The sequence below is a fragment of the Lacerta agilis genome, chromosome 5 (assembly GCF_009819535.1).
Source record: "Lacerta agilis isolate rLacAgi1 chromosome 5, rLacAgi1.pri, whole genome shotgun sequence".
In the NCBI taxonomy this organism is placed as follows: Eukaryota; Metazoa; Chordata; class Lepidosauria; order Squamata; family Lacertidae; genus Lacerta; species Lacerta agilis.
The window spans coordinates 75118118-75142876 of NC_046316.1; the positions used below are offsets into that span (position 1 = coordinate 75118118).

The following is a 24759-nucleotide window of genomic DNA, read 5'->3' on the forward strand; positions in this document are numbered from 1 at the left end:
GAAGGTAAAGCTCACTAGTATGTGTGCAGGCAATGTGTGTGAAACATGTATACGATTAGCACATGCCTGCACACAGATAAATCTGGTAACAGTAATCATATAATTTATTTATTATACCAGTTGAAATTTGAGCTAATTGTCTTCTTATTTTGATTCTAGAAACCTTGGAAAGTCTGGATTAAGAGTTTCGTGTCTGGGGCTAGGTGAGTATTTTATTGTTACTTTAAGGATAGAGGGAATAAGTTATACTAGCCATGTTCATCTGCATGATTCTGTTGATGGTAGCGCTAGGTTAAAATGTGAATAATAGTGAGTTTGCCATGCTCTTATTACCACTGTTTATTCCTTTCCTTAGATGCCCAGTATAATGCAAAAATATATTATGATGAAAAATATACACAAGATTAAAATGGTGACAACAAGCACTTGCAAATTATTATACTCCCACAATGCAATCCCAACCATGTTGATTCAGAGGTAGATCATATTGAATTCTGTGGGGCTTACTCCCGGGTAAGTGTGGTTATGATTGCAGCCTAATGCTAAAAGTAACAAACAGATACCCCACTCCACCCCTTGCAAGCACATGCATGCCAACATGATCAGCAAGAAATAACTAGCCACTTAAAACACCCATAAAGATAAGAGAGATGTTGCGAGTCGATGACCCGTCACCCGCATGGAGTAAATAAAACACAAGGACACATGATTTTAGGTTAATGGGCAAAATAAGGCCACAATCAAATGCCTGATGCTTAAAAGATGTTGCATGTCGATATCCCGACCCCTCCCGTGAATAAATAACACACAAGACACCATAAGTAAGGTTAAATGGACAATAAAAGGCCACAACTTTATTGGTTCCGGATGTTGAGCGGTATTGGCTTTAGGCATTGGATCTAGCTAGACTATATCCGACTCCAGTACGACGTGCTGGCAGTCCAGGAAAGGATAACCACTGTTGGGTGAGCCCTTGCTGCTGCACATCAGCTAAGGACTCACCCTGTGATCACCGATCTGGGGCGTGCCTTAGGCCCTCACCACCCACGGCTCCGGACACGGACACGCCCCCCGGACTCCTTTACGAAGTACCCTTCAGCACTTGGGGGGAGGTGTTGGCCCGTCCTCCCCCCCACCTCCTAACCTTCCTGACCTTATCCAATGCCTAACCGCCAAACCAAAGTTGTGACGAGTTGCTACGAGGTAGGCGAAAAAACCACAAGGCGGAGCCAATTTGCCAGGTGGAAAAATTCCTACCAGGCCCCTCAACGGTGACCAACCGCAGTCCATAGCAAGGTCAAGGAAAGCCTAACCTAAAGGGAGGGTGGGCAGGGGAAAGCAGGAACAAAGGGAGCCCAGGAGAAAGAGGGCGAGCTCTGGCTGCGAGCCCACTTAAGTGCAGTGGGCACGCCCTAGCCGGCTGCACCGGTTGGTCAGCCTGCTGGGCACTGCACCCAGAGCCCACCCAATAGCGGCAGGGGATGCAAGCATCCCCTGTGCACGTGGAGGGCTCGTGCTAACTGCAACCCCCCCTCTCTAAGGGCAGAAGGGGCTTTAGCAGAGGTGCTGGCAGGTGAATTTCCTTGAGGAGAGTATTCCACAAATGGGGGGGGGCAGTACTATTTTTTATTTGAAAATTTGCATGAATACATGACATGTGCATTTATTTGACTTCACTTTCTTATGAAACTGTATCAATGTTGCATGCATCTAGTTCATCTACAGGGGCATATAAAAATATTACATTCCATACATATTGCATATTTTTGCCTTTAGTTCCTCTAAGATCAAACAGCACTTTCAAACAGATAATCTGCGCTGTCAAGAAAGCAATTTATTTAACATTTTCAAGTCCCGTGTATGATGAATTTAAGTGCAGCTAGATTCAGGAACAGTGATTTCAAATCAAGCAAGATTCAGAGTTGTGCCCCCCCAAAAGAAAATAAATTTTCTACTCAGATTTGTCGCTTCCAGTTTTCTTATTCAGGGGATATATTTCTGTGTTCTTTTATGGGTGTACATATATTGTGCAGTTTCCGTGCACAGCTCTGGTTCGCCAGAAGCGGCTTAGTCATGCTGGCCACATGACCCGGAAGCTGTATGCCGGCTCCCTTGGCCAGTAAAGCGAGATGAGCGCCGCAACCCCAGAGTTGGACATGACTAGACCTAATGGTCAGGGGTCCCTTTACCTATATTGTGCAGTAGACCAAAAAAATCCATCAACTTTCTGTTTATAGGAGGAGCACAATCCAGCCCTATAAGCATGCATTGCAGTGACCAGGGGCGGCAGCGCAGAGGCACCCCCGGGGGAGGGGCACGGCGCGTGCGTCATGACGTCATTGTGACGTCACGATGCACATGGATGCAGAAAGGGGGAATTTCCCCCTTTCCGTGGCTTTTTTCGGCGGGGGTGTTGGCCAGCGAGGAGGGGGTGACAAGCATGACACCCCCCCTCGCTGGCCTGCCACACCGCCGGAAAAAAGCGGCGGAAAGGGGGAAAAGAGAAGCAGAGTAGGCTCTTGGATGCGCCTGCTCTGCTTCCTTCCCCCCTCACTGCGGTTTTTTTCGGCAGGGGTGGGCCAGCGAGGAGGGGGTGTCATGCCAGCGTGACACCCCCTCCTCGCTGGCCCACCCCCCGCCAAAAAATAGCCACTTGAAGGGGGGAAAGGCGACATGCCCCCGTTCGGGGCCCGCTCGGCGGGGTGGGGTGTGAGGGCCCGGCCAAAGTGTCAACCCCCCTCCCCTGGAGCTAGGGGCAGCCCGCACCCCCTTGCGGCGCCCCTGGCAGTGACATTTTCCATAGCTTCAAAGAGACCCCAGTTTGCATGCAGGTCCAACCAGTAATGCGTTCTATGTGTGTCATTTGCTCACTGCTTCTAAATCTAAGACGACTTTGAAATTCATACCTCTAGAGTTTGCTTATCGTATGGGGGCTCTTTCTGAAAACCTTCCACTGTGTGGAATCTGGCACAGCTTAGCATAGCTCACTGTGTTGCTATGAGACGTAAGCTTTTCGACGCTGTGGGGTCCATAGATGAGAGTGAAAACATAATAATCAAATTTGGCTGCTCCCAAGGCTTTGTGCAACCTGAAATTGGATTAATCCTGAGAAAATGTATCAATTTCTGAGCAGAGATATCCAAATGTCCTCAAGACTGTACCCTGGCAACAAAGTGTACCCTATAGCCTGAAATGCAACCTGTTCGTTCCCACAAAACCCTTCTTTAGTTATATGACTACTTTTCCCATAATCACAGTGCTCTGCTGCCTTTTGTTATTCTCACAGTGGACTTCAGAAGTAGATTCGGATGGAAGAGGAATTTGCCAGATTCACACAAAAATAGTTTGTGTGAATCTGGCAAATTCCTCTTCCATCTGAATCTACTTCTGAAGTCCACTGTTTACCAGGGATATATTTTATGATAACAGTCCCTGGTAAATCACTGGACTTTTTGAACCTAATTTCTTTTTCCTAAGTTAAAAATTTGTTAGAGTGCAATTAAGGCTGGTGGAGAAATTTGATTCAGTTCACATTTAAAGGCGAATCTATCTAATGTGTGCTTCCTAAGACATTATATATGAACTGAAATATAGCCACCCTTCGAAATCATCACTTCTCTGAGTTTTCCGAGGCCGTTCTCCAATCAAATAATGTGTCCAAAAATGGATGTATACTTGAAGAATGTGTGCATGGATACATGCATGCATGAGGGAAAATAACATGTATAAATGCCCAATGTTCTGGGGGGGGCCTGCTTATAAAAATATACAAAATGGTATATGAGGAGAAATTTGCACTAAAACGCTGGTGGGCATTTGTTCATGAAAACTTCAAAATAAAATCAGGAACTGGTGCAGAAAATTGGACTTAAGGGTGTGAAAATGAGAAACGGAAATTGACAGGTTTGGTCATCCTTAGGCGCAAAAATTTTCATACTGTCTGATAGCAGCCAAGGGCCAACACTGCACCAGGGGCGTACCCAGGATCAAAACTGGGGGGAGGGGAGCCATGGTCGTTCAGGTTCAAAAACAAAAACAACTTCAAAAAACAAAAACAGCTTCAAAAAACAAAAGCAGCTTCAAAAAACAGAAAAACTCCCCCCCCCCAAACAGAAAGCCTCAAACTCAGTTTCCCAGGATCCTCAGTCCTCGCAAAGGAACTACTCACCATGCAAGGAAACTCAGTTTGCCAAGCTCCCTTGCAACGATGAATCCCGGCAACGATGAATTCGCCCCCTGACACTGCCCAAGTCTCAGCCTGCATCCCCATTTGACCAAGCAGGGTGCAGGCTAGGATCCGGTCTCTGATAGGCACACCAGCTCTTTGTCGGCATGAGGGAGGGGGAAACAGCCAGTGCAACACACACACACACACAGAGTGGCCAACTGCCTCGGCAAGAGCGGAAGAGATCAATTGTTATTGACATTTTGGGAGGGGGAGAAAGACCAGTCTTGAGCTTTTTTTCCTTTTAGTCTGCCGATAACCATTTAATTTTTTTTTTTGCTTCGGGGGGGCAGCTGCCCCCTCTGCCCCCTCCCTGGGTACGCCCATGCACTGCACACCTTTTTTTTCCTGAGCCCAAAGAGGGCTCCGTGGTCTGACTGCACCGGGTTACTAGGCTTGTGTGAAGGAGGGGGTGAGGCCTTGGTATTGCTCTTGCAGTTGACCTGATTCTAAGTACCGGTACTGGCAGGCCAAAAGAGGAATAGTGAGTTGAAGGCAAGACAAAGGAAACCTTCTGGCATGCAGCTGCGGCTGCTTAAAAGGCATCTGTTGGGAGCAAGAGGCACCATTGTTGTCTGGGAGCAAGAAAGGACTGAGGATTTATGGGCAGAACAAAGGAATGAATGTGTAAGAGAAGGTGAGAGGGAATCTTGTTCAGATAAGGCTAAAGAACAGAGGGGAAAGCAGAAGAAGCAGAAAGGAGTTAAGTTACACAAAGCGGAGGGCTGGGCAGAAAACGCTGCGTTTAGTATGGGATTAACTTGAACGCCTCTTAAAGATCCAACAAGAAAAACATGGTAATGCGTAGGATCCTGGCCTTTCTTGAAAGCAGTCACACTCTGAAGTAAACGTGAGCTCTGACGGCTCTTATTATAAGGGAGAATCAAAATAGAAAATTCTTTCCAGTAGCACCTTAGAGACCAACTGAGTTTGTTCTTGGTATGAGCTGTCGTGTGCATGCACACTTCTTCAGATAAGGGAGAATCTTACAGATAGTAAAATTCCGACTTTAAGCCCTAGGATCTCAGACAGAATTAACTTTCTTTTATTTCTGGTTTAGTTTGGATATGTTTTCTATATATGTTTTTTATTTAATTTTGCAATATATAACGAACAAGAACCGTTACAAACATCTTGTGGTGTTCTGGATGTAGGGTAAACCGTAGAAATTAATAAATGCTACAGGTTTTGTTATTTTTGATATGAAAGGAGAATGTAAGCAGCAAAGGAATTTCTAGGCTGGTTCATGGAAACCAGCCTGGCTGGCTTAGTGGAGAGCAAACCTAGCATGACAAAAAGTGTTGATGGGCCATTGAGGAGAGGAATCCTTTAGCTAGGGAGGTGAGAGGTTACCAAGGTGATGGGGTGTGTGTTTGAGGGGACAGGAAAAGGGAGTTTTCAAGCAGTGCGTTTCTGGGAAAGAGGAGGAAGGAGGGCTGAGATCCATCTTGACCAGGCAGGCAGAAGGTTGCCTGCACTGCAATGGGCCCTGCTGTAAGATCTGGACTTCCTCCATACAGACTGAAGGTATAAATAGGTGAATAAACCATATTTCTTAAAGCACAACAGTCTCCGCCGTGTCTTCGGTTCTCCAAAGGGACACAGACATTGTGTGACCTTGTGTGTGTGCCTGGGACCCCATGGGCTCTTGCTACCGCTTGGCAGAGAGAGGGGCAGGCACTTGACGTTTGTAACAATATTCACCCATTAGAGCAGTGGCTTTCAACCCAGGGGCGTAGCAAGAGGGGCGTAGGGGGCGAACCGCCCCATGTTCCATAATGGAGGGGGTGACAAATTATCAAGGAACAATTAATGCCATACTAGGGCGTTTCATAAAAAACTTTTTTAAAAAATGCCTGCTCCAAAGGTCTTCTCTTACTATACTAGGGATTATATAGCTATATATGAAATTTCATGCATATCGGTTAATAAAATAGCACACAAGACGATGCTCCAATCAAGCAGATCTATCCAAAGTCCACCATGAAACTGGGGGGAGTCCTTGTCTGTTTTTCCCCATCTCACAGGGATGCCAACTCATGAGTGCTGAGCCCTTTGGGGGGCCCAAATATTTTTTGGTGGGGGCAGTCCCCCCAATGTCCCCCAAAATCAGGGGGCAGAGGAGGTTGAGCGAGAAGCTGAGCAAGGTGTGGCTTCAGTGGCTGGCTCCTTCTCGTCCTCCTGATGTGGAGGGGAAGGAGGTTCGCAGCAGACCTCTGCTGGAGGAGGAGGAACGGCCAGCCATTGAAGCTCCTCCTGGCATCACACATGATGTCACGCTCGCGTCATCAGCCCCCCATCACCTTTGCATGTAAGATATAAACAGTTGCCGTGCTGTGTAAAAAGAGGAAGAGCTTGCTCTTCCTTTTGCTGTGTGGATTTGGCATGTTAGTTGATCTGCCAGTGCCATTGGCCAGATCCTTTGGTAGCACGCTTCAATTGTTAGACCTTTAGCCGTTCGCCAGCATCTGGCAGTTTCCAGATGGGCTGCTATTAGCAGAAACAGCAGCATATGTTTATATACAGTGTTGGGTTAGTTATTTTTAAATTCTCACACTGCAGCCGTTGTCCCACACTTAGGCTTCAGTTACCTTTGAGGGAAAGATGAGGCTTGTAATGTAAATTTAACCTTTTTTTCTCTCCTTTGAAAATAGCAAAGTTCTATCCCTCATGGCTAGAAGGGATGAAAATGTGTTGACTTAATAGCAGTAGCAGCTGGCAGGGCAGGAGGATGGTATTTGCGATATTGTGGAAGACAATTGTTATCGTGAGGAGATTAAGGTGGTGCCTAGCAATTGCCCCTCTCATGCCCAGATCATGTCTAAATCCTGAGCCGTTAAGTGGTTAATTCTGTTTATTCCACAAATAAGCAGCCTAGTTTCTCATGGGATATAAATGTGTGTGAATGTTTATCTTTAAGATAAGGCTGCAGCTGACACCTGGAGGAAAGAGCCCTTGGAAGTTATCTGTGTTGACTTCCTGCCTAGTATTATTTAGTATTTCAACTCTGATGGGAAGTGGAGGTTTTACCCAAACACAAGCTGTGGCTTATGTAACTTTGGTGAAGATGGGCCGCAAGGGTATATAAGTCCCAGGGACTGTGTTAGTGAGAACCTCTGGATGGTCTTCAGGGGTCATGCCCATTGCTGAGAGAGTTCCCAGCAACCCAAAAAGCAAAGAGGCATGAGATCATGACAAAGCTGTGTAGCTTCGTTTGACGTACTTAATGAAATATTTAACCCTCTCTCCATTTATGTCTTCATTGTGTTCAAAACCCTAAAAGAACCATTGCCCCTTTGGCAATACACTGACCTCCCCATCGCCAGCATTGCTGGGCTTACTGGGACAGAGGGAAGCTGCGGTGAGGTCAGAGCAGTGCAAACACACCAGCAGAGCCAGTCCAGTGCTCCCAACCATGCTGGGTTGCAGCTCACCAACCATCTCACAGCCCTTTCCCTGGTATGCCGCAGCTATAACAGTGAAGGGAGGTCAGATAGCAGCCACAGCCCTGACCTGCTGACCACTATTGCTCAAATCTTTACTCATTAAAGGTAGACGCAGAGTTCCCAGTTATCAAAATGTAGTAATTCGTCATGCAGATCTCCTGTCATTGCACATCTATTTGCCTTATAGCATTTGAACGGGCAGCTTTCTGTCATTGATGGGGGAGGTGGGCATGGGACATGGAATTGCTGATGGTGACAAATCCAGAATCGGGACTTTACAGCTGAAAAAATTAGAGATATTTGAATAGAATCATAGATCTGTAGAGTTTGAAGGGCCTCAAAGGCTCATCTAGCCCAATGGACTAGAGTTGTTTATTCTATGTGCATAGTCAAATGTGGCCTAGCAAATACATATCTTTGCTATGTGAAAACATAAACACACACACACATGTGCATTTTAGGCAGATATGAAGCTGTTGTGGTAAGAGATTGCAAGTGGATTTTGATTTAACAAGGGGGAGGGGAAGCAGCCTGCAGACCATTCCCTTCTTTTGAAAGATATAGAATTAGGGAGATCATGGAATTTGTTGCCGTAAAAATATAATACAGAAGCATAAAACTAAAGAGGCCAATTTTGCTTGATTTGCCCTTTGAAAATGAAACACATGGCTGCTTGCCATAGCAGTTACTAGAAAAATAACATTCTGGAAGAAGACCTAGCGGACAAGGAGCCTTGGATGCATGGAAAGAAAGAATCAGCGATGAGGGACTCATACATGTCCAAGTGAATATGTGATCTTCCCCTCACAACCCACAATTCACTTGCTCATAACTTAAAATGCCTTCATGGCTCCCTTTAGCTAGCAATCAACTGGCAAACGCCAAATATTTACGGTTACTTTCTAAGCCCAGGGGCGTTTTAGTAACAACATATTTATCAGCAAGCCTGCAACAGTCTGATATTTGGGAACAGTTTGCCGCACTCGCCGCTCGGAAGAGGAAATGCTTAATCCATTAATTGTTCCAAAGAAGCTCAGTATACCAGTATATATGAACTGCTCTTACCCTGCTCTCCACCTCCAGATCTTGAGTCATACATTTTGGCTGCAGTTCACATGGGCATATGCAGAGCACATGGGGGGGGGCAATGCAGCGGCCCTTTGGAACAGCACTGTCATGGAGTGCTTGGCACCAGATTACAACAGTCAATCATTGTATGGTCAAACAGTTATCTTGAATCAGTTTTATGGTGCTCCACTGCCTACTGAAGCACTACTGCAGAAAACCTATTTGAGAAGGGAAATACTGTTGAAGTGATGGGATTATCAACATGTCCCAAATACACCCACTTGGCCACATCAATCCACAAAACCAGCACTGTTATGAGTGCCCCATAATACCTATTTCACACTTTTAAGAAATCTTTTTTAGTGTGGCAGCACCTACGCTTCAGAACACCCTGCTTATTGGCACCAGGTAGGCTCCTTGGCTGTATTATATTTTTGCTTAAAACATTTTCGTTTAGGCAGGTCTATCCAGACATATAAATGTTACATCTGTTTTAACTCTTTTTCCTCTTTGTTGATTTTAATAATCTTTTGAATGCTTTTAAATACCAGTTTTGAACTGTTTTTTAATCAATGTTTTTTAAGTTTTATTTTATATGTTTGTACACCGCTTAGAGGTTTTTTAAAAAATAATAATAATAATGAAGCAGTAATAGTACCTCTCTATTCTGCCTTGGTCAGGCCACACCTGGAATGCCGTGTCCAGTTCTTAGCACCACAATTTAAGAAGGGTATTGACAAGTTGGAACGTGTGCAGAGGAGGGCAACCAGGATGATCACGGGCCTGGAAACCAAGCCTTATGAGGAATGGTTGAAGGAGCTGGGTATGTTTATCCTGAGTATGAGGAGACTGAGATGAGATATGATAACCATCTTCAAAGGTCTGAAGGGCTATCACATGGAAGGTGGAGCAAGCTTGTTTTCTCCTTCTCTGGAGGGTAGAACCCAAATCCATGGCTTCAGGTTACAAGAAAGCAGATTCTGACTAAACATCAGGATGAACTTTCTGATGGTAAGAGCTGTTCAGCAGTGGAATGGACACCCTTGGAAGGTGATGGGCTCCCATACTTGAAGGCAAAGGTTGAATATCAGGGATGCTTTTGTTGAGATTCCTACACTGCAGGGGGTTGGATTAGAAGACTCTACGGTTCTGTGATTCTATGAGCTACATGGAACAATGGTCTGACTCAGTATAAGGCAACTTCCTATGTTCCTAAGGAATTATCTATGTAACTCGGGATCATTCACATAATCGATAGCACCCTATTCTGTGACATATCCTTATTTCAGCATCTCAAGTGTTTCAAAATATAGAAAGGAGGAGAGAATCCTCTTATTATTTTTTTAAGTACTTTGTTTTTTAAGGGGGCTATAATTAATGTAAAGGTAAAAGGTAGAGGACCCCAGATGGTTAAGTCCAGTCAAAGGCGACTATGGGGTTGCGGCGCTCATCTCGCTTTCGGGCCAAGGGAGCTGGCGTTGTCCACAGACAGCTTTCCGAGTCATGTGGCCAGCATGACTAAACTGCTCCTGGTACACGGAGGACCGTGATGAGTGCCAGAGCGCACGGAAATGCCGTTTACCTTCCCCGCCAAAGTGGTACCTATTTATCTACTTGCACTGGCGTGCTTTCAAACTGCTAGGTTGGCAGGAGCTGGAACAGAGCAACAGGAGCTCACCCCGTCACAGGGATTCAAACCGCTGACCTTCTGATCGGCAAGCCCAAGAGGCTCAATGGTTTAGACCACAGCACCATAATTAATATAGGACCTTTGAGGCAATTTTACCCAAGACTTCAGCACCACAGGATAGTGTCTACCCTTCCAGAAACAAACTGATCAAGAACGTTGGAAATGACCTTATTCTCTTGCCCCTATCATGCTGGCTCCACCACCCTTAGGATTGTCTTGTGTGTAGAAAACAATATCCTTAATCCATTAATATTTCTAGCTTTTCCTTTGATGTTTAAATTGCTCTTTTATCTCTTGCCCTGGTTTCTCAGGCTTGCTGCTTTCGGTTTTGTGATACAATTCTAGGGTAGCTTTTGTTTGTTATTCCAGTCAATTCATGCTAGAGACAGTTAGCTGCTACTTTCTCCCTGAGTTGAATCAGACAAATTGCTGTGCAGCATGGGAGTCGAGGCACCTACATAGATCTCTCAATTACTGGGCATGTTTGAGTAGACAGTGTTTAGGTGAATCATAGACAATGCAGGATTAAACCTTCAATATTTGCTGGAATACTCTAGAGATATTTCATAAGAGTACAGAAGTGATTGTTTTTAGTCTAATTGGCAGTCATTAGAGAAACACATTAAGGTTGCTACCAGACTGTCAGTATTTTGCAGGAGGAATTCAGGCACATATTGGAAATGTAGGTTTGTGCTATTCAAGTGGATTAAAGGTTTGTCACCTTGCACAACAAATCCAGGTGCAGTTTTTTTTAATACAGTGGTACCTCAGTTTACAAACTTAATCTGTTCCGGAAGTCCGTTCTTAAACCAAAACCGTTCTTAAACCGAGGCACGCTTTCCCTAATGAGGCCTCCCACCGCCGGTGCCCTTCCACCATTAGGATTCTGTTCTTAGACCGAGGTAAAGTTTGTAAACCGAATTGTTCTTAAACTGGGCTGTTCTTAAACTGAGGTACCATTGTAATAATCATCATCTGGTTTTTATAGTTAAGAAAGCGACCGGGGAATGCACCAAACGTGTTGGGTCAGGATGATTTGCTTGTCATCATGGGACCTCCCCACAAATAAATCAGGACAAATGTTCAATAAAGACTGAACATAAGCTTGCATATACAGTACACCATGCCATCAAAGCACATCCAAAACATATCATCCCCCTCACATAAAGAATCCTGTGGGAACTGTAGTCTGTTCCAATGGTAGAGCATGAGACTCTTAATCTCAGGGTTGTGGGTTCAAGCCCCACATTAGCCAAAAAGATTCCTGGATTGCATGAGGTTGGACTAAATGGTTCTTGTGGTCCCCCCTTCCAACTCTACAATTCTATGATTCTATGTGTGCTGGGAATTGAATGGTAAGCTACAGCTCCCAGGATGAGTGTTAAACGGTAGTACCCAGTGCTGTGTACATTAGGGCATGTTGTGGGTGAATGGATGAATTTATTTTTACGGTCACAGACCAACTTACTAAATCAATAATACATTAAAATTTGCACAACAAAACCATATATATACGTATACAGCAGCATTTAAAATATATAGATTAGAATTGGGGCATTAAAATATGGCCTTAAAATTGCCATTTCGGGTCCTATTCATAGCGATAACACCGCTTGTTCTCTGAGCTTTATGGCTGCTACACAGTATTAAGCTACTTTCAGGGTAATCTCAGGGTCCATATCTTCTACAAGGCATTTAAGGCATAGAAATTCATTTAAAGGATTTTGTATGACCGGGGAAATAAAAACCCACCGTATGTCGTTGTAAAAGCGCCAGCGTAATAAAACATGAGAAACAGATTCTACCTCCGGCAGGCCACAGGTGCAGAGTCGCATGTTGTGGGTGCAGCCTCAGTCCAAACCTCAGTGTAAGCTTTGCCAGATTGGAACCAAATGGTAAAAGGTCTGGGAGTTTCTAACTTTTGCCCATGAGAAGAAGAGGGAGTGCTCCCACTGCCAATCCATGGTTTACCATTTCTGAATATGTAGTTATCAATATTTTGAAAGAGATCTCCAAAGGAAATTATCCAGAAGGCAAGGGGGTGAGAAATAAAATGGCAGTTTGGTGCCCAGCTGCAGTGATTTCCTCCACTGAGGCAGAGCGAATTCCCCAACCCGCCACTTGAGAGCACCATGCCGGAAGTCCCATCCTCAGTCAGCTTAGTCCATGGTCAAGAATGATGGGAGTTGTAGTTCTGGAACTTCTGGAATGCCAGTGTCAGCCAGAGTAGGCAATACTGGGGTAGATGGACCAATAGTTTGATACCTGGCATTTGGCTGCTTTGTATGTTCCTACGTAAACATCTGTTTTCACTGCCTGGTACCTAGATAAGTGACAGCTCCTCCACTAATAGATAAAGCCAATCGAAAATAGGAAGTAATATGCTCATATGCTTGGCTCTTTGTGCTTTGGGATTTTCATCTCCCAGTGTTTACAGGTTGCCTCTGCCTATGAGGTTTAAAGCACTTGCATGTAAACATTTTCAGGTTTCCTCGGTTGCTTTGGTAACATGTCATTTTTGAAAGAAACATAATGGAGAAATTACTGGAAGGTTGAAATGGCTTAATGCAAAGGATTGCAAGAGATTTCAAGGACGGTGAAGCAACCTCTGAAAGTAATATTTTAAATTGGAGAACATGAGCTCTTTCAATGGTTTCTTAGGCACCCTCCTTAAATCCTTAAAATGGGCTCTAGTCAGTGTTTGGTTGGGTTTATCACAAGCCTTCCATAGACACACTCCCCAGCAGTTTCATTGCTTCCAGCTAAGCTACCCAGAAAACCAGGGAGCTGATTTGACTGGATTGTTTGTTCGTTTGTTTATATGCCACCCATCTGACTGGGTTACCCCAACCACTCTATGCGACTTCCAACAAATTAAAACACAATAGGACATCAAATATTAAAAACTTCATTGGACAGGACTGCCTTCAGATGTCTTCTAAAAGTCAGATAGTTGTTTATTTCCTTGACATCTGATGGGAGGGCATTCCACAGGGATGGCGCCACTACCGAGAAGGCCCTCTGCCTGGTTCCCTGTAACCTCACTTCTCACAATGAGGGAACCGCCAGAAGGCCTTCAGAGCTGGACCTCAGTGTCTGGGCTGAGTGATGGGGGTGGAGACACTCCTTCAGGTAAATAGGGCCAAAGCTGTTTAGGGCTTTATTCAAAATGCTTCACATACATTTAGCAATCTCCACAACTCCTGGCAGTTGTTCATTATCACAAATGTGTCAAATGTACATTTTAGGATTTTAAAATTCCAGTTACTGGTAGGTAGCCGTGTTGGTCTGCCATAGTCAAAACAAAAAAAAAAATTAAAAAAAAATCCTTCCAGTAGCACCTTAGAGACCAACTAAGTTTGTTCTTGGTATGAGCTTTCGTGTGCATGCACACTTCTTCGGATACCTGAAGAAACTTAGTTGGTCTCTAAGGTGCTACTGGAAGGATTTTTTAATTTTTTATAGGATTTTAAAAGCATGTTTAGAAATGTGCCCATTGAGATAGAATACATATATTTATTGAAAAATAAGAATGTGAAAAAATGAGATGGAATGGATATATGAATCAATAGATGAGAAACTGACACGGTCCAGATATAGACTGATCTGCCCATCCCTACAGGGGTAACATTTGAACGCTGGAATTTCTAGCTTACATCTCAGTTTCTTAGCTGCAGTATGGTACGCTAGCTTTCACCTAGTGCACAGCCTCCCGCATATGTCAATGTACAAATAAATAAAAATGCATCAAAATGCATAAACATAAATAAAGGTAAAATAAATTTTCCAACAACAAATTGGCTTGTATGAGGGGACCATGGACAAATTTATGAAATACACAGAGAGGCTAATTTTACTCAAGAATGTTACTAATGATCAACTCTATTTCCGCATGTTCCAAAGCTTAACTATGCAGCTGAATATTGGAATTAACAGAGTGAAACATATTAGCATTGTGAATCTGCCTTTAAGCTATTCTCCAGTGCTAGAGTAAATAGCAGGCATTAGTTAGAGAAAGAGACTGTACCCATCAGGAATGTGCAGGTGCAGAATACTTCCAACATTCATGTTTATCTCCAAATGCTTTGGTATTTCGACAATTTGCTTCCCCCTTCTCCTATCTTCAGTAGGACCATACATTCTGCTATTCATACATTCTTATCTTAAATCCACAAAGTGCGCTCATTATTACTTTTTCCATGTTCTTCCTTTGTGCCTCTGCACCCAAAGTCAACCTAAACCGTTTGAAATGTGCAGCGATATTTAACAAGGTCATTCGGAAGTTAGCAATACCATTTTAATTCACCCATTTAATAGTGAAAACCATTAAGGCTTTGAAATGTGAGTTTCTTTCCTGGGTTGTTTTTATTTAGCCAGGCAGGTTAGTTGGTTTTGTGAGTTGACGCCGCTAATATTTCCTTTTCCGTTTTTATCTTCTTTGGGTCTTTGTTTTTGCCAAGATTTTCTGAGATGCTTGGTGAGTCTACAAGGAATTGTACTGTCACCTCTTTTCACATGCCATGGTAGACTATGGTTTATGACTTACTGGCATTGAGCAGATCACTCCTACTTTGTTCCTCATCTTTGAGCACGCAGGAGCTGCAAGCCAAGTAACTTGGCTTGTCAAGAGGTGTGAGCACAGAATCATGCTTTGTTTTCTCGGAAACCATGATCTGGAGTCAAGGTTTGTTGTTGGTTCCCTAGGCTGGGGCTACATGGGTGCACCAGGGGAACCAATCCTATACTCCTCCTGGTGTGACCACACAGCCCCAACCTCTCTTGACGCCCTGCCCATTCTGGTAAGCAGCAGCTGTTGAAGTGGCACTGTGCTTTTCTGCCAGCCTCCAAACCCCAAGCTACTGTTTTTGAAAAGACTGGGGAGGGCATGATCACAGCCAGCCCTACCATTAGGTAAAGTTGAAGCCATCACCTCAGGTAGGTTGTGCTGTGAGCCCCATGGCTGCTGCTCCTGAGCCCTCCAACCACTCCCCTCTTTTGAAGGAGAGAGCTTTGCATTCCACCTGGCCTGGCTCTGGTGAAGAATACTCTCCCATCGCCAGTGTTCAAGTAAGATGGAGCTGCCCATCGGGTCAGCTTCTGTGCTGAAATGAGAGAGGGCACCATCTTGTCCTTTGCTTCAGGCGGCAAAAAGTCTTCAACCGGCCCTGAGCATTATTTGATTTTTAAGCCTTTCCGACTATCTGATAATGCACATATTAACAAATAGGCATTTCTGAGCGAGACATATTTGGGGCTGCTTTGCGGCTGTGATTGAGTCAAAGTGACATGGTAACTTGGTGATAAAGAACATGGGGTGATTTTAAAATTTCCCATTTTTTCACACTACAGCACCCTGCCTTCTGCATCATGATGTGCAAACTCAAGTGATGGTGACAGAAGCAAAGGCTGTTTGAGCTCTTACTCATCTGTGGTATTTTTCAGCTTTAGGTATTTGATGAACAAGAGCAGGGCAAATCTTCTGAATGAAGATCTTTATCTCAGTTGACATCTGTATTGGATTTGAATTGATTTTATACATGAGCTGTTTAAACTGGTGTGTGTGTGTAGATGATAGATAGATAGATAGATAAGATAGATAGATAGATAGATAGATCACACAGCAAGAGAATTACTACCATATTGCATCTATCTATCTATCTATCCTATCTATCTATCTATACACACACAACAGTTAACATATATAAAAACAGTTAAAACAATTGCAGATATATAAAAACAATTTAAAAGATCCATTTACAGTTTAAACAGTTCATGTATAAAATCAATTCAAATCCAATGCAGATGCCAACTGAGATAAAGATCTTCCTTCAGAAGATTTGCCCTGATCTTGTTCATCAAATACCTAAAGGATGTGGGACGTGGGTGGCGCTGTGGGTTTACCTAGGGCTTGCCAATCAGAAGGTCAGCGGTTCGAATCCCCGCGAAGGGGTGAGCTCCTGTTGCTTAGTCCCTGCTCCTGCCAACCTAGCAGTTCGAAAGCACGTCAAGTACAAGTAGATAAATAGGTACCGCTCCGGTGGGAAGGTAAACAGTGTTTCCGTGCACTGCTCTGGTTCACCAGAAGTGGCTTAGTCATGCTGCCCACATGACCCGGAAGATGTACACCGGCTCCCTCAGACAGTAAAGTGAGATGAGTCGTCTGCGACTGGACCTAATGGTCAGGGATCGCTTTACCTTTAAAGGAATGGATACCCCTTAACAAATGACTAGGGCACTGGTTGGAAAGCTTGAACAACCGAACACACAACTTTGTCCCAAGTGTCAAAATCCCCATAAACGTGTGATAAGACGTTTTAAAGAGCAAAAACAGATTTGAAATAATAAAAAGAAGTAAGAAAAATACTAAGGAGAAAAATAGTATTTCTTCAACATTGCAGACATGTTCATTTTAAAACTCATTCTCACACTCACTTTTCACTACCAGGGAGGTTGCTGGGTTAATCCATTACTGGAAAACAAACACAGAACCTTTAAAGATTAACAGAATGATTGTGCCATTAGCTATTGCGAACTTTGCGTGATCTTGCACTGCTCTCAATCATTCTTGTGGGGCCTAGACGGGAGAACTTCTCAGTGGATGATGACCTTAATGTTTGATGAGAGGTTTCAGAAATCTCGAAACTCGTCTTGACACCATGAAGCATGAGTTATATCTAGTATTAAGGTTAACTATGTATTCCCCTTCACACATGATTGCAATATTGCGGAAGAGAGAAGAGGGCTGTGTCTGCTGATGCTGCCCCTACTGCCACATCTAGGCTGACCTCCCCCTACCCCATTTACTATTTGGGGCACACAAGGGAAACCTGCTTTGTGCATGTACGCTCCCCCCCCCCAAATGTAGATCCCTGATTGCACACGGCTGCTCATAACATATGTCAATTTCAGTTTTTCTCTGTTTCTCATTTCCCCCAATCATATGTTCAGTTTGCCACCTTTCCACATCTGTTTGCAAACTTTTGTGGGGAGGACATCCTCATTAACATCAATCTACATTCCAGAATGCATTTCTCTTAAGACATAGTATTTTTGTATACAATTTTGCCCAAAATATTTCCGGGGGGGGGGGCCTCCCAGCATTTCTCCCTATTACAATGCATTACTGTTATTTTCACCAAGCCTTATGCACACTTTATTCTAACATATACACTTTTGTATGTTGGGGTTTGTTTGTTTGTTTGTTTTGTTTGAAAATTGTATCACAAAATTCAGAGAAATGTGAATTTCTGAAAATAGCTGTCTTTCAAAGAATTCTAGAGTTGGAAGGGACCCTGAGGATCATCTCGTCCAACCCCTTGCAATGCAGGAAAGTGCAGCTGTCCCATAAGGCAGTGGTTTTGAACCAGAGTGCCATGGCACCCTGGGGTGCCTTGAACGATGGCCAGGGGTGCTGCAGGCAACACTGGCCTCTGTCCCTCTTTCCTTCCCTCCCTCCCTCCCTCTGGTGCCCTCTCGCATCTCTGCCTCCCAAAAGGCTTGCACAGCTGTTTATTGCACCAGCCATGGCTATAAGCTCCACAGCGACCCCTCTTTGCGGTGGGGAGGGGAGGGGAGCAGCTTAGAGACCAGGGATGGCGGCAGCAGCTGCCCAGAGGACTCCCAAGGAGAGGGGAAGGGAGAAGAAGCTGAGGGAACACTCCACAAGGGAGGGTGTTTGAAAAATGGTGAGAGGTTGCCAGCTCTGCAGGCAAGGGGTGGCATAACTGGGCTCCTGAGCCCCACAGGGGTGCTGCAGAAAGAATGCAGTTGGTCAAGGGAGCCGTGGACTCAAAAAAGGTTGAAAACCTCTGCCATAAGGGGACCAGACCTGCAACCTTCGTGTTACAAACGCCATGCTGTAACCAACTAAGTTTCAATTTGCATAATGTTTTAGAAAGTACACATTGGGTAGGTTCTCACTGAAAGGCAAGCCGCACCAAATTTATCCGCCATCGCTGTACAGTCATACCTCATGTTGCTTACATTCGGGTTACGCACCTCCACGACCCGGAAGTCCTCTGCGGAGAGTGTGCGATGCGTGGGGGCGTGCAGGTGCACAGAAGCATTCTGCGCACTTCGTGCATGCGCAGAAGCGCAAAAACCAGCAAACTTCCGGGTTTTCTTCTCCTTCTTTTGTTTGTTCGTGTTAAGTGCACTCATGTTACGTGGCGCGGCCCAGAACAGATCACGTACGTAACACAGGGTACCACTGTACTCCCCACCATAGACTTCACCCCAGTGTGTGGCTGGTGGGGGGGGGAAGACACAATAGGCAACAATTGCCTTTCTGCTGCCCCTGCCAGAGAATGAGGCTCTCATGAAGAACGTGTGAAGGCAGCTTCTATCTTTCTATATTGCTTAAGCCTGAGTGTGGGACCTTTGTCGGGTGAGTGTGTATGGGCCTTCCCTTCTCCCTCACCTGATAATCAACGTATATATTTTTCTCCACAGTGCCTGAATAGGTTTAATGTTGTCTACAATGCAGTGATATACATAAGCCAAGCTCTCATTGTGTTTTTCAAATCCCAGGGTATTATCTCTCTACAGCTGGTGGCAATGAGTGCTGGCGGCAGCAACTATGCATTGTCATGACATCCTGCTCTCTCCACTAGCTGAGTTATCAGAGTGTTCATACAAGATCATACTCTCTCCCCGCCCCCGCCCCCGAGTAAAATTAATCTGTAATGGCTGGTTTTAGATCTAGCAGTACATACAGAAGTCAGCTGTGTAACTGCTGCAAGTGTGGTCTTGAAGTTTTCATTCACATAACTGACCGATAGGGCTCCGTGGCTCAATCCTTAGGCTGGCACATAGTAGGGATCCTGGTGTGTTTCAGTTCACTGAAAATGCAGGAAAGCAAACCTCTCTTCAGTTAACCAGAATCTATGCAACAACTACACACACACACACACACACACACACACACGTGTAATGGTGCGATTCTGTGCAACATGTTGGGTCAAATGGAACTTGCTCTCGGGGGGGGGGTTAGTATATACGATTGCATCCTAACAGCGCAGTCCTTTGCATATTACAGATTACAGCCTAACAGTGCAAGCTCGTGTAGAGCAGTTTCATGTCTAGGGTACCAAACCTGGACCTGGGGAACTAGGGTTCAAATCCCCACCAGTGTGGTGTGAGAGCCAGTGTGGTGTGAGAGCCAGTGTGGTGTAGTGGTTAAGAGCGGTAGACTCGTAATCTGGGGAACCGGGTTCGTGTCTACACTCCTCCACATGCAGCTGATGGGTGACCTTGGGCTAGTCACACTTTTCTGAAGTCTCTCAGCCCCACTCACCTCACAGAGTGTTTGTTGTGGGGGAGGAAGGGAAAGGAGAATGTTAGCCGCTTTGAGACTCCTTCGGGTAGTGAAAAGTGGGATATCAAATCCAAACTCTTCTTCTTCTTCCCACCTGGCAATAAAGTTGAATAAAGCTCTAACCTTGCCCTCACAGGATTTTTTGCAAGTATAAAATGAGGAGAGGGAGAACAATGGAAATAATTGCAATAAAAATAGTTGCAATAAAAATATTTACTTACAGGGAAGTCCTGTTCCGATGGTTTTGTTGTTTGTTTTGAAAGCACATGCATACTCTGGATTTAAATAGGTACGCTTCAGGTTTTATATCTCATGTAAACAAAGGAGTACAGCAGACTTCCCAGGCTTGCTGTTCTTCTGACCTTTTAGACTACAACATCCATGACCCCAGTGTGCTGTTGGGAGCCGACGGCTGGGACTGAAGGATGTTGCCCTCCAAAACATTCAGTGGTTGCTATGAAGGGGAAAGCTTGCTTCTGCACTCTCTCACCTGTGAGTAAACCCCATTGAACTCAATGGGGTTTGCTCCTAAGAGGGCATGTAGAGGATTGCGCTGCAAACTGAATTAAGCGAGCTTGACTTGCGCCTATTCTGCACAGAGCAGTTTATGTGGGAACTGTCATGTGGAGCGGATGTCTGATCAAATCTAGCTTCTAGCTGCACCATGGGCTCTTTTTCATACTGACTTACCCATAATTGCTAACAGGAGCAGTGCATCCACTGACAGTAATCTCTTCCTATCGAAACATTTCATCCATGTCCTATTCAGAAAGGAGAAATCCCTACCTAGCTATGACAAGGCTGTTTAAGCAACGGAAGCCGGGCCACTGTCGCTTGTCAGGCAATTAAATTGAAAGCATTCAACATCCTTGGAGTACATTCTCATTAGGAAAGAGCTCGTCGAACAAGTCAGCTTTGGGAGATTCTCTGAGGGAAAGTTTCCTAATTATTATGTGTATCGTATATTAAAGGAAAGTCCTAAAGAGTAACAAATAACTGTGTTTCTTCCTAGGGACGTGGGTCACGTTTGGAGGTCAAATTTCAGACGAGGTAAGCAAAGTTTCATTTAACTACAACTTGCAAAAAAAATGAGATTTGACTGCGCCTTATTTCTTATATGTCTTTTTAATTAAAAGGCAAAGCACAGATGACAGAATGTAAAGAGTCCTTTCCAGCAACAGGAATGATCATACATAAAAGAAAAAGGATTTGTGCTTTTCATGCTCTTCAGAACATCTTTTCAGAACCTGGAATTTAATGGACAGCACCTCTGGCATTAAATGGCTCTGCGAATCCAATTAAAATGCCTTTTTAAACATGTTCCTGAAAGGAAATACACCCGTGGACCACTGACGGGGATATGAAGAATACATTTTGAGGTCAGGGCAGTGGGGAGCGTGAGTTGTGAGCTTAGCAGACCTGATTCACAATTCAGCTCCAACATGGGCTCAGTCAATAACCTCAGGCGCCAGCTACAAATTACTATGAACACAAGACCTCTCCTACTGGCAACAGTAGTATTTGGTTACACAGATAACATGGTACTATCTTCATTTTTTCCTAGGCACTCCTCTCCGCACCTTTCTATGTTCTCTATGTTATGCTAAAACAGTGGTTAAGAGGCTACAATCCTAGACACATTTTTTTCCTGGGAGTGAATCCCATTTAATTCAATGGAACATTTCTCAGCAGGATCGCACTGCCCATTTCTTTCATTCGCGTTGTAAGGTTGGCTTGCCGAAACTGGCCTCTTTTTCTCTCCATGACATCGGCCCGTGATGGTGGACAACAGGGTCCAAGTTGTTGACATTTGATAGCTACTCCAAGCTGGTAAATAGCTGTGTTTCAGGTTTCAGGTTTAAAAACTTGTTTTTCTTGCTTGAACATGAGCTGAAGGGAGGTTATAAGGGAGACAACCTATGAGGGGACTTTTCTGGGCTCAGAGTGGGAGAGGCTGCTAAGCAGATCTTTCGGCGAAGAGGGTGTCAATGTGCTAGAGGACAGAGCCGAGTGTGCTTCACAGCCTATCCTGCCCCTCCTAACCTGGCTTGCTGCTTCAGATGGGCTAGAAGTGAGAGTCAACTGCCAATCTAGTTGGCTACTGTCCACCAAGGAAGGGCACCACCTGTCCTTCACATAATCGCTTACGCTGGCCCTGCTTCTACAATATTTCAAAATGGTGTACTGAACACATGAAAGGCGCTTGCCCCCATCAATATTCCAGCTGTGTATCACTAAAGCAAGCATAGGGGATATCCAGATGTTTCTCCCATCATACCTGACCTCTGGCCTTGCTGGCAGTGGTGGCAGCACGGGGGTGGGGTGGGGACATCAGGCAGGGCACAGAAAGAGCAAAGTATATTTCTAGTTGGGTAAGTTCTTAAATCTCTGAAAGAAAAATAACAGTGTGTATTAATGAGTCCAACAATTGGGGGCAAGTAGGGGTAAGCTACCAACAGCATACAAATCAATATGGCTAACTTGATCCAAAACACCCACCCACCCCACTCACACATGAAAACAAGGACCACCACAGCCAATCACAAACGAACAACCACACCCGGCCTAGGAACACACGCGAACACAAAGGAACATAAGCCAACAAAAGAGAACCTGCACAAGCAACGCTGACATCAAACCCTACATATATTAAGTAAAATAGAAACATCATCACCCGACCCCACCCCCACCCCTCCTCTCCCTCTGTCCACCTCTTTCCCCCTCTTCTTCTCAATATCTCAAAAAATGAAACTGATTTTATTTGTAAAAATGATACATGTAAAAATACGAGAGAGAGACATTGCACATACTTTTGTAAATCAAGAAATCTTTAATAAAAATACTTCCAAAAAAAAGTAGGGGTAAGCTCACCCCGCCACGGGGATTCGAACCGCTGACCTGCCAACCTAGCAGTTCGAAAGCATGTCAAAGTGCAAGTAGATAAATAGGTACCACTCTGGCAGGAAGGTAAACAGCATTTCCGTGCACTGCTCTGGTTCGCTAGAAGCGGCTTTGTCATGCTGGCCGCACAACCCAGAAGGTGTACGCCGGCTCCCTCAGCCAGTAAAGCGAGATGAGCGCCGTAACCCCAGAGTCGTCCGTGACTGGACCTAATGGTCAGGGGTCCCTTTACCTTTACCTTTTAGGGGTAAGCTCCTTGTTTGGGGGAGCACTTCCCCCACCCCCTAAATGCTGGGTGGGTTTTCATGTGTGTTTCATTGCAACATGGCAAATATTAAGGAACGGCCGAGGTCTGTGCTCTCCCAAATATTCTGGACTTTACTCCCTGGTTCAACTCTTGTTGAGATACACAGTGCTTCCCAAAGACTTTAGAAGTGCCTTAGAAATTTGGATGGTGGGTTCTGTGTTTTGAGGGTCACTTAGATGAGTGATTAAAATAAAGCAACACACAGGTACCTCTCCTAACTGCTCTACTCAATTATCAGCACAGCTTCAGAACTCACTTGTATCGGACTGAAAAGCAACCAAAACAAAGAAATCGTATTTAGAATAGGGGAATTTGTCATTTATTTTTTGCTCTAAGCACAATTCCTGCCGTTGTTGTTGTTTTAAGACTGCAATCCTGCAGCAGTGGGGAGTAAGCCCCACTGAACATACTAGGACCTCTGAGTAAAGGACGTGTAGACCCTATTTCTTTTAAAATCAGAGCATTGGTGCTTCAACACCGTGCAACTTACAAGAGCACTTTGAAGACCCCTGCAAAATTCTGGCAGATGTTCCCCGTAGTGGGAATATTGCAGTCCACTGGAGCATTCACTCCACTATTCAGTGTCTCCTTTGGGACACATGTAGATTAGAGCCCTATGTTGCTTTCCAAAATAAGCCTGCTCGGCTGCAGAAATGAAGAGTGGCAGAGCACTGCGTAGCAATGGAGAAAAGAAACTGTGCCTGCAAGCGCTTGGTGAAATAAATTGTGCCGCTGAGAAGCCCTCGCAATGATTTCTAATAATGGTGACAAGAAGTGGGGAATGTGTAGTTAAATGGATCTGTAGAAAAACAGCATTGGAGATATATAGCCGCTATGATGATGATGATGATGATGATGATGATGATGATATTTGCCAAATTTAAATTTAATTTTACACCTTTCCAAAAAAAAATTGAATTGATTCCATCCTATGAGCTAATTTACTGAACTAAGTCCATGCTATTTTACAAACTGTTTCCTGCGTTGACAGGACACTTGGGGTGAGCTTCCATTGTTCTGCTTATCCTTTTAATTTATACCTGTTATGAATTGCCCCAGTCTCAGCTGAGCGGTATGTGAGACTTCAGGCGCTCGCCCAGTGTTTTTGTTTCTTTTGGAAAATTAGGTACAATCGAGGCAATAGTGTCTTTATGACATATGGTTTATTTTCATATACTGTACATGCAACCTAGAGCCTTCAACAGAGGGGCTAGCAGCAGCACCAGCACCCCAAAACATGCCAGCTTATTCCATAGTAGCAGCATCAGCGTCCCTTCTTTGCAACCTCTCTTGCTCTGCAGGGAACATCCCATCGTAACCTCTCTGCTTCCTGGTTCCAACATTCCTGGCTCACACTCCATAGCTTCTAGGGCTAGGCTCTCCTTTTCTAACACAGGGAGATGCCTCACATTTGCATTCTCACATCCTTTGATCCTGTGCTGTGTGAACACCTAATATTTTGATGCTCTGAACCCCCTAATTGTTTATCCCCACCCCAGGAGGTCACCTCACAAAGAAGTCTTTCTGACTTCATTAACACTTGCTGATTTGGCTAGGATTACAACGTCCAACACACAACCCAGGAAGTGTGCCTACTTTACTAGCATTTTTACAGAGGCTTATCAGTGAGTCCATCACACCTCTGACTACCCCTAGCATACACTTGGGTCTGGCTATTCCTGATGCCAACATGCAAGTTCTAATTATACCCTAACATTTGTCAAACCCAAGCATTCAGCACCCACTCTAAAGAGAACTTGCCTCTGTAGGTCAAATACACAATCTTTTGCAGCCAGATAGATAGAC

At 44.5% G+C, this 24759-nt stretch overlaps 1 protein-coding gene across 1 annotated transcript in view; it reads left to right on the top strand.

Annotated features, from left to right (window-relative positions):
• Positions 1–24759, top strand: part of KCNAB1 (potassium voltage-gated channel subfamily A member regulatory beta subunit 1) — a 151948-nt gene that overhangs the window by 87284 nt on the left and 39905 nt on the right. Inside the window, 2 exon segments of the mRNA XM_033150493.1 lie at positions 160–203; positions 20758–20795. Of these exon segments, the coding sequence (XP_033006384.1) occupies positions 160–203; positions 20758–20795 (82 nt within the window).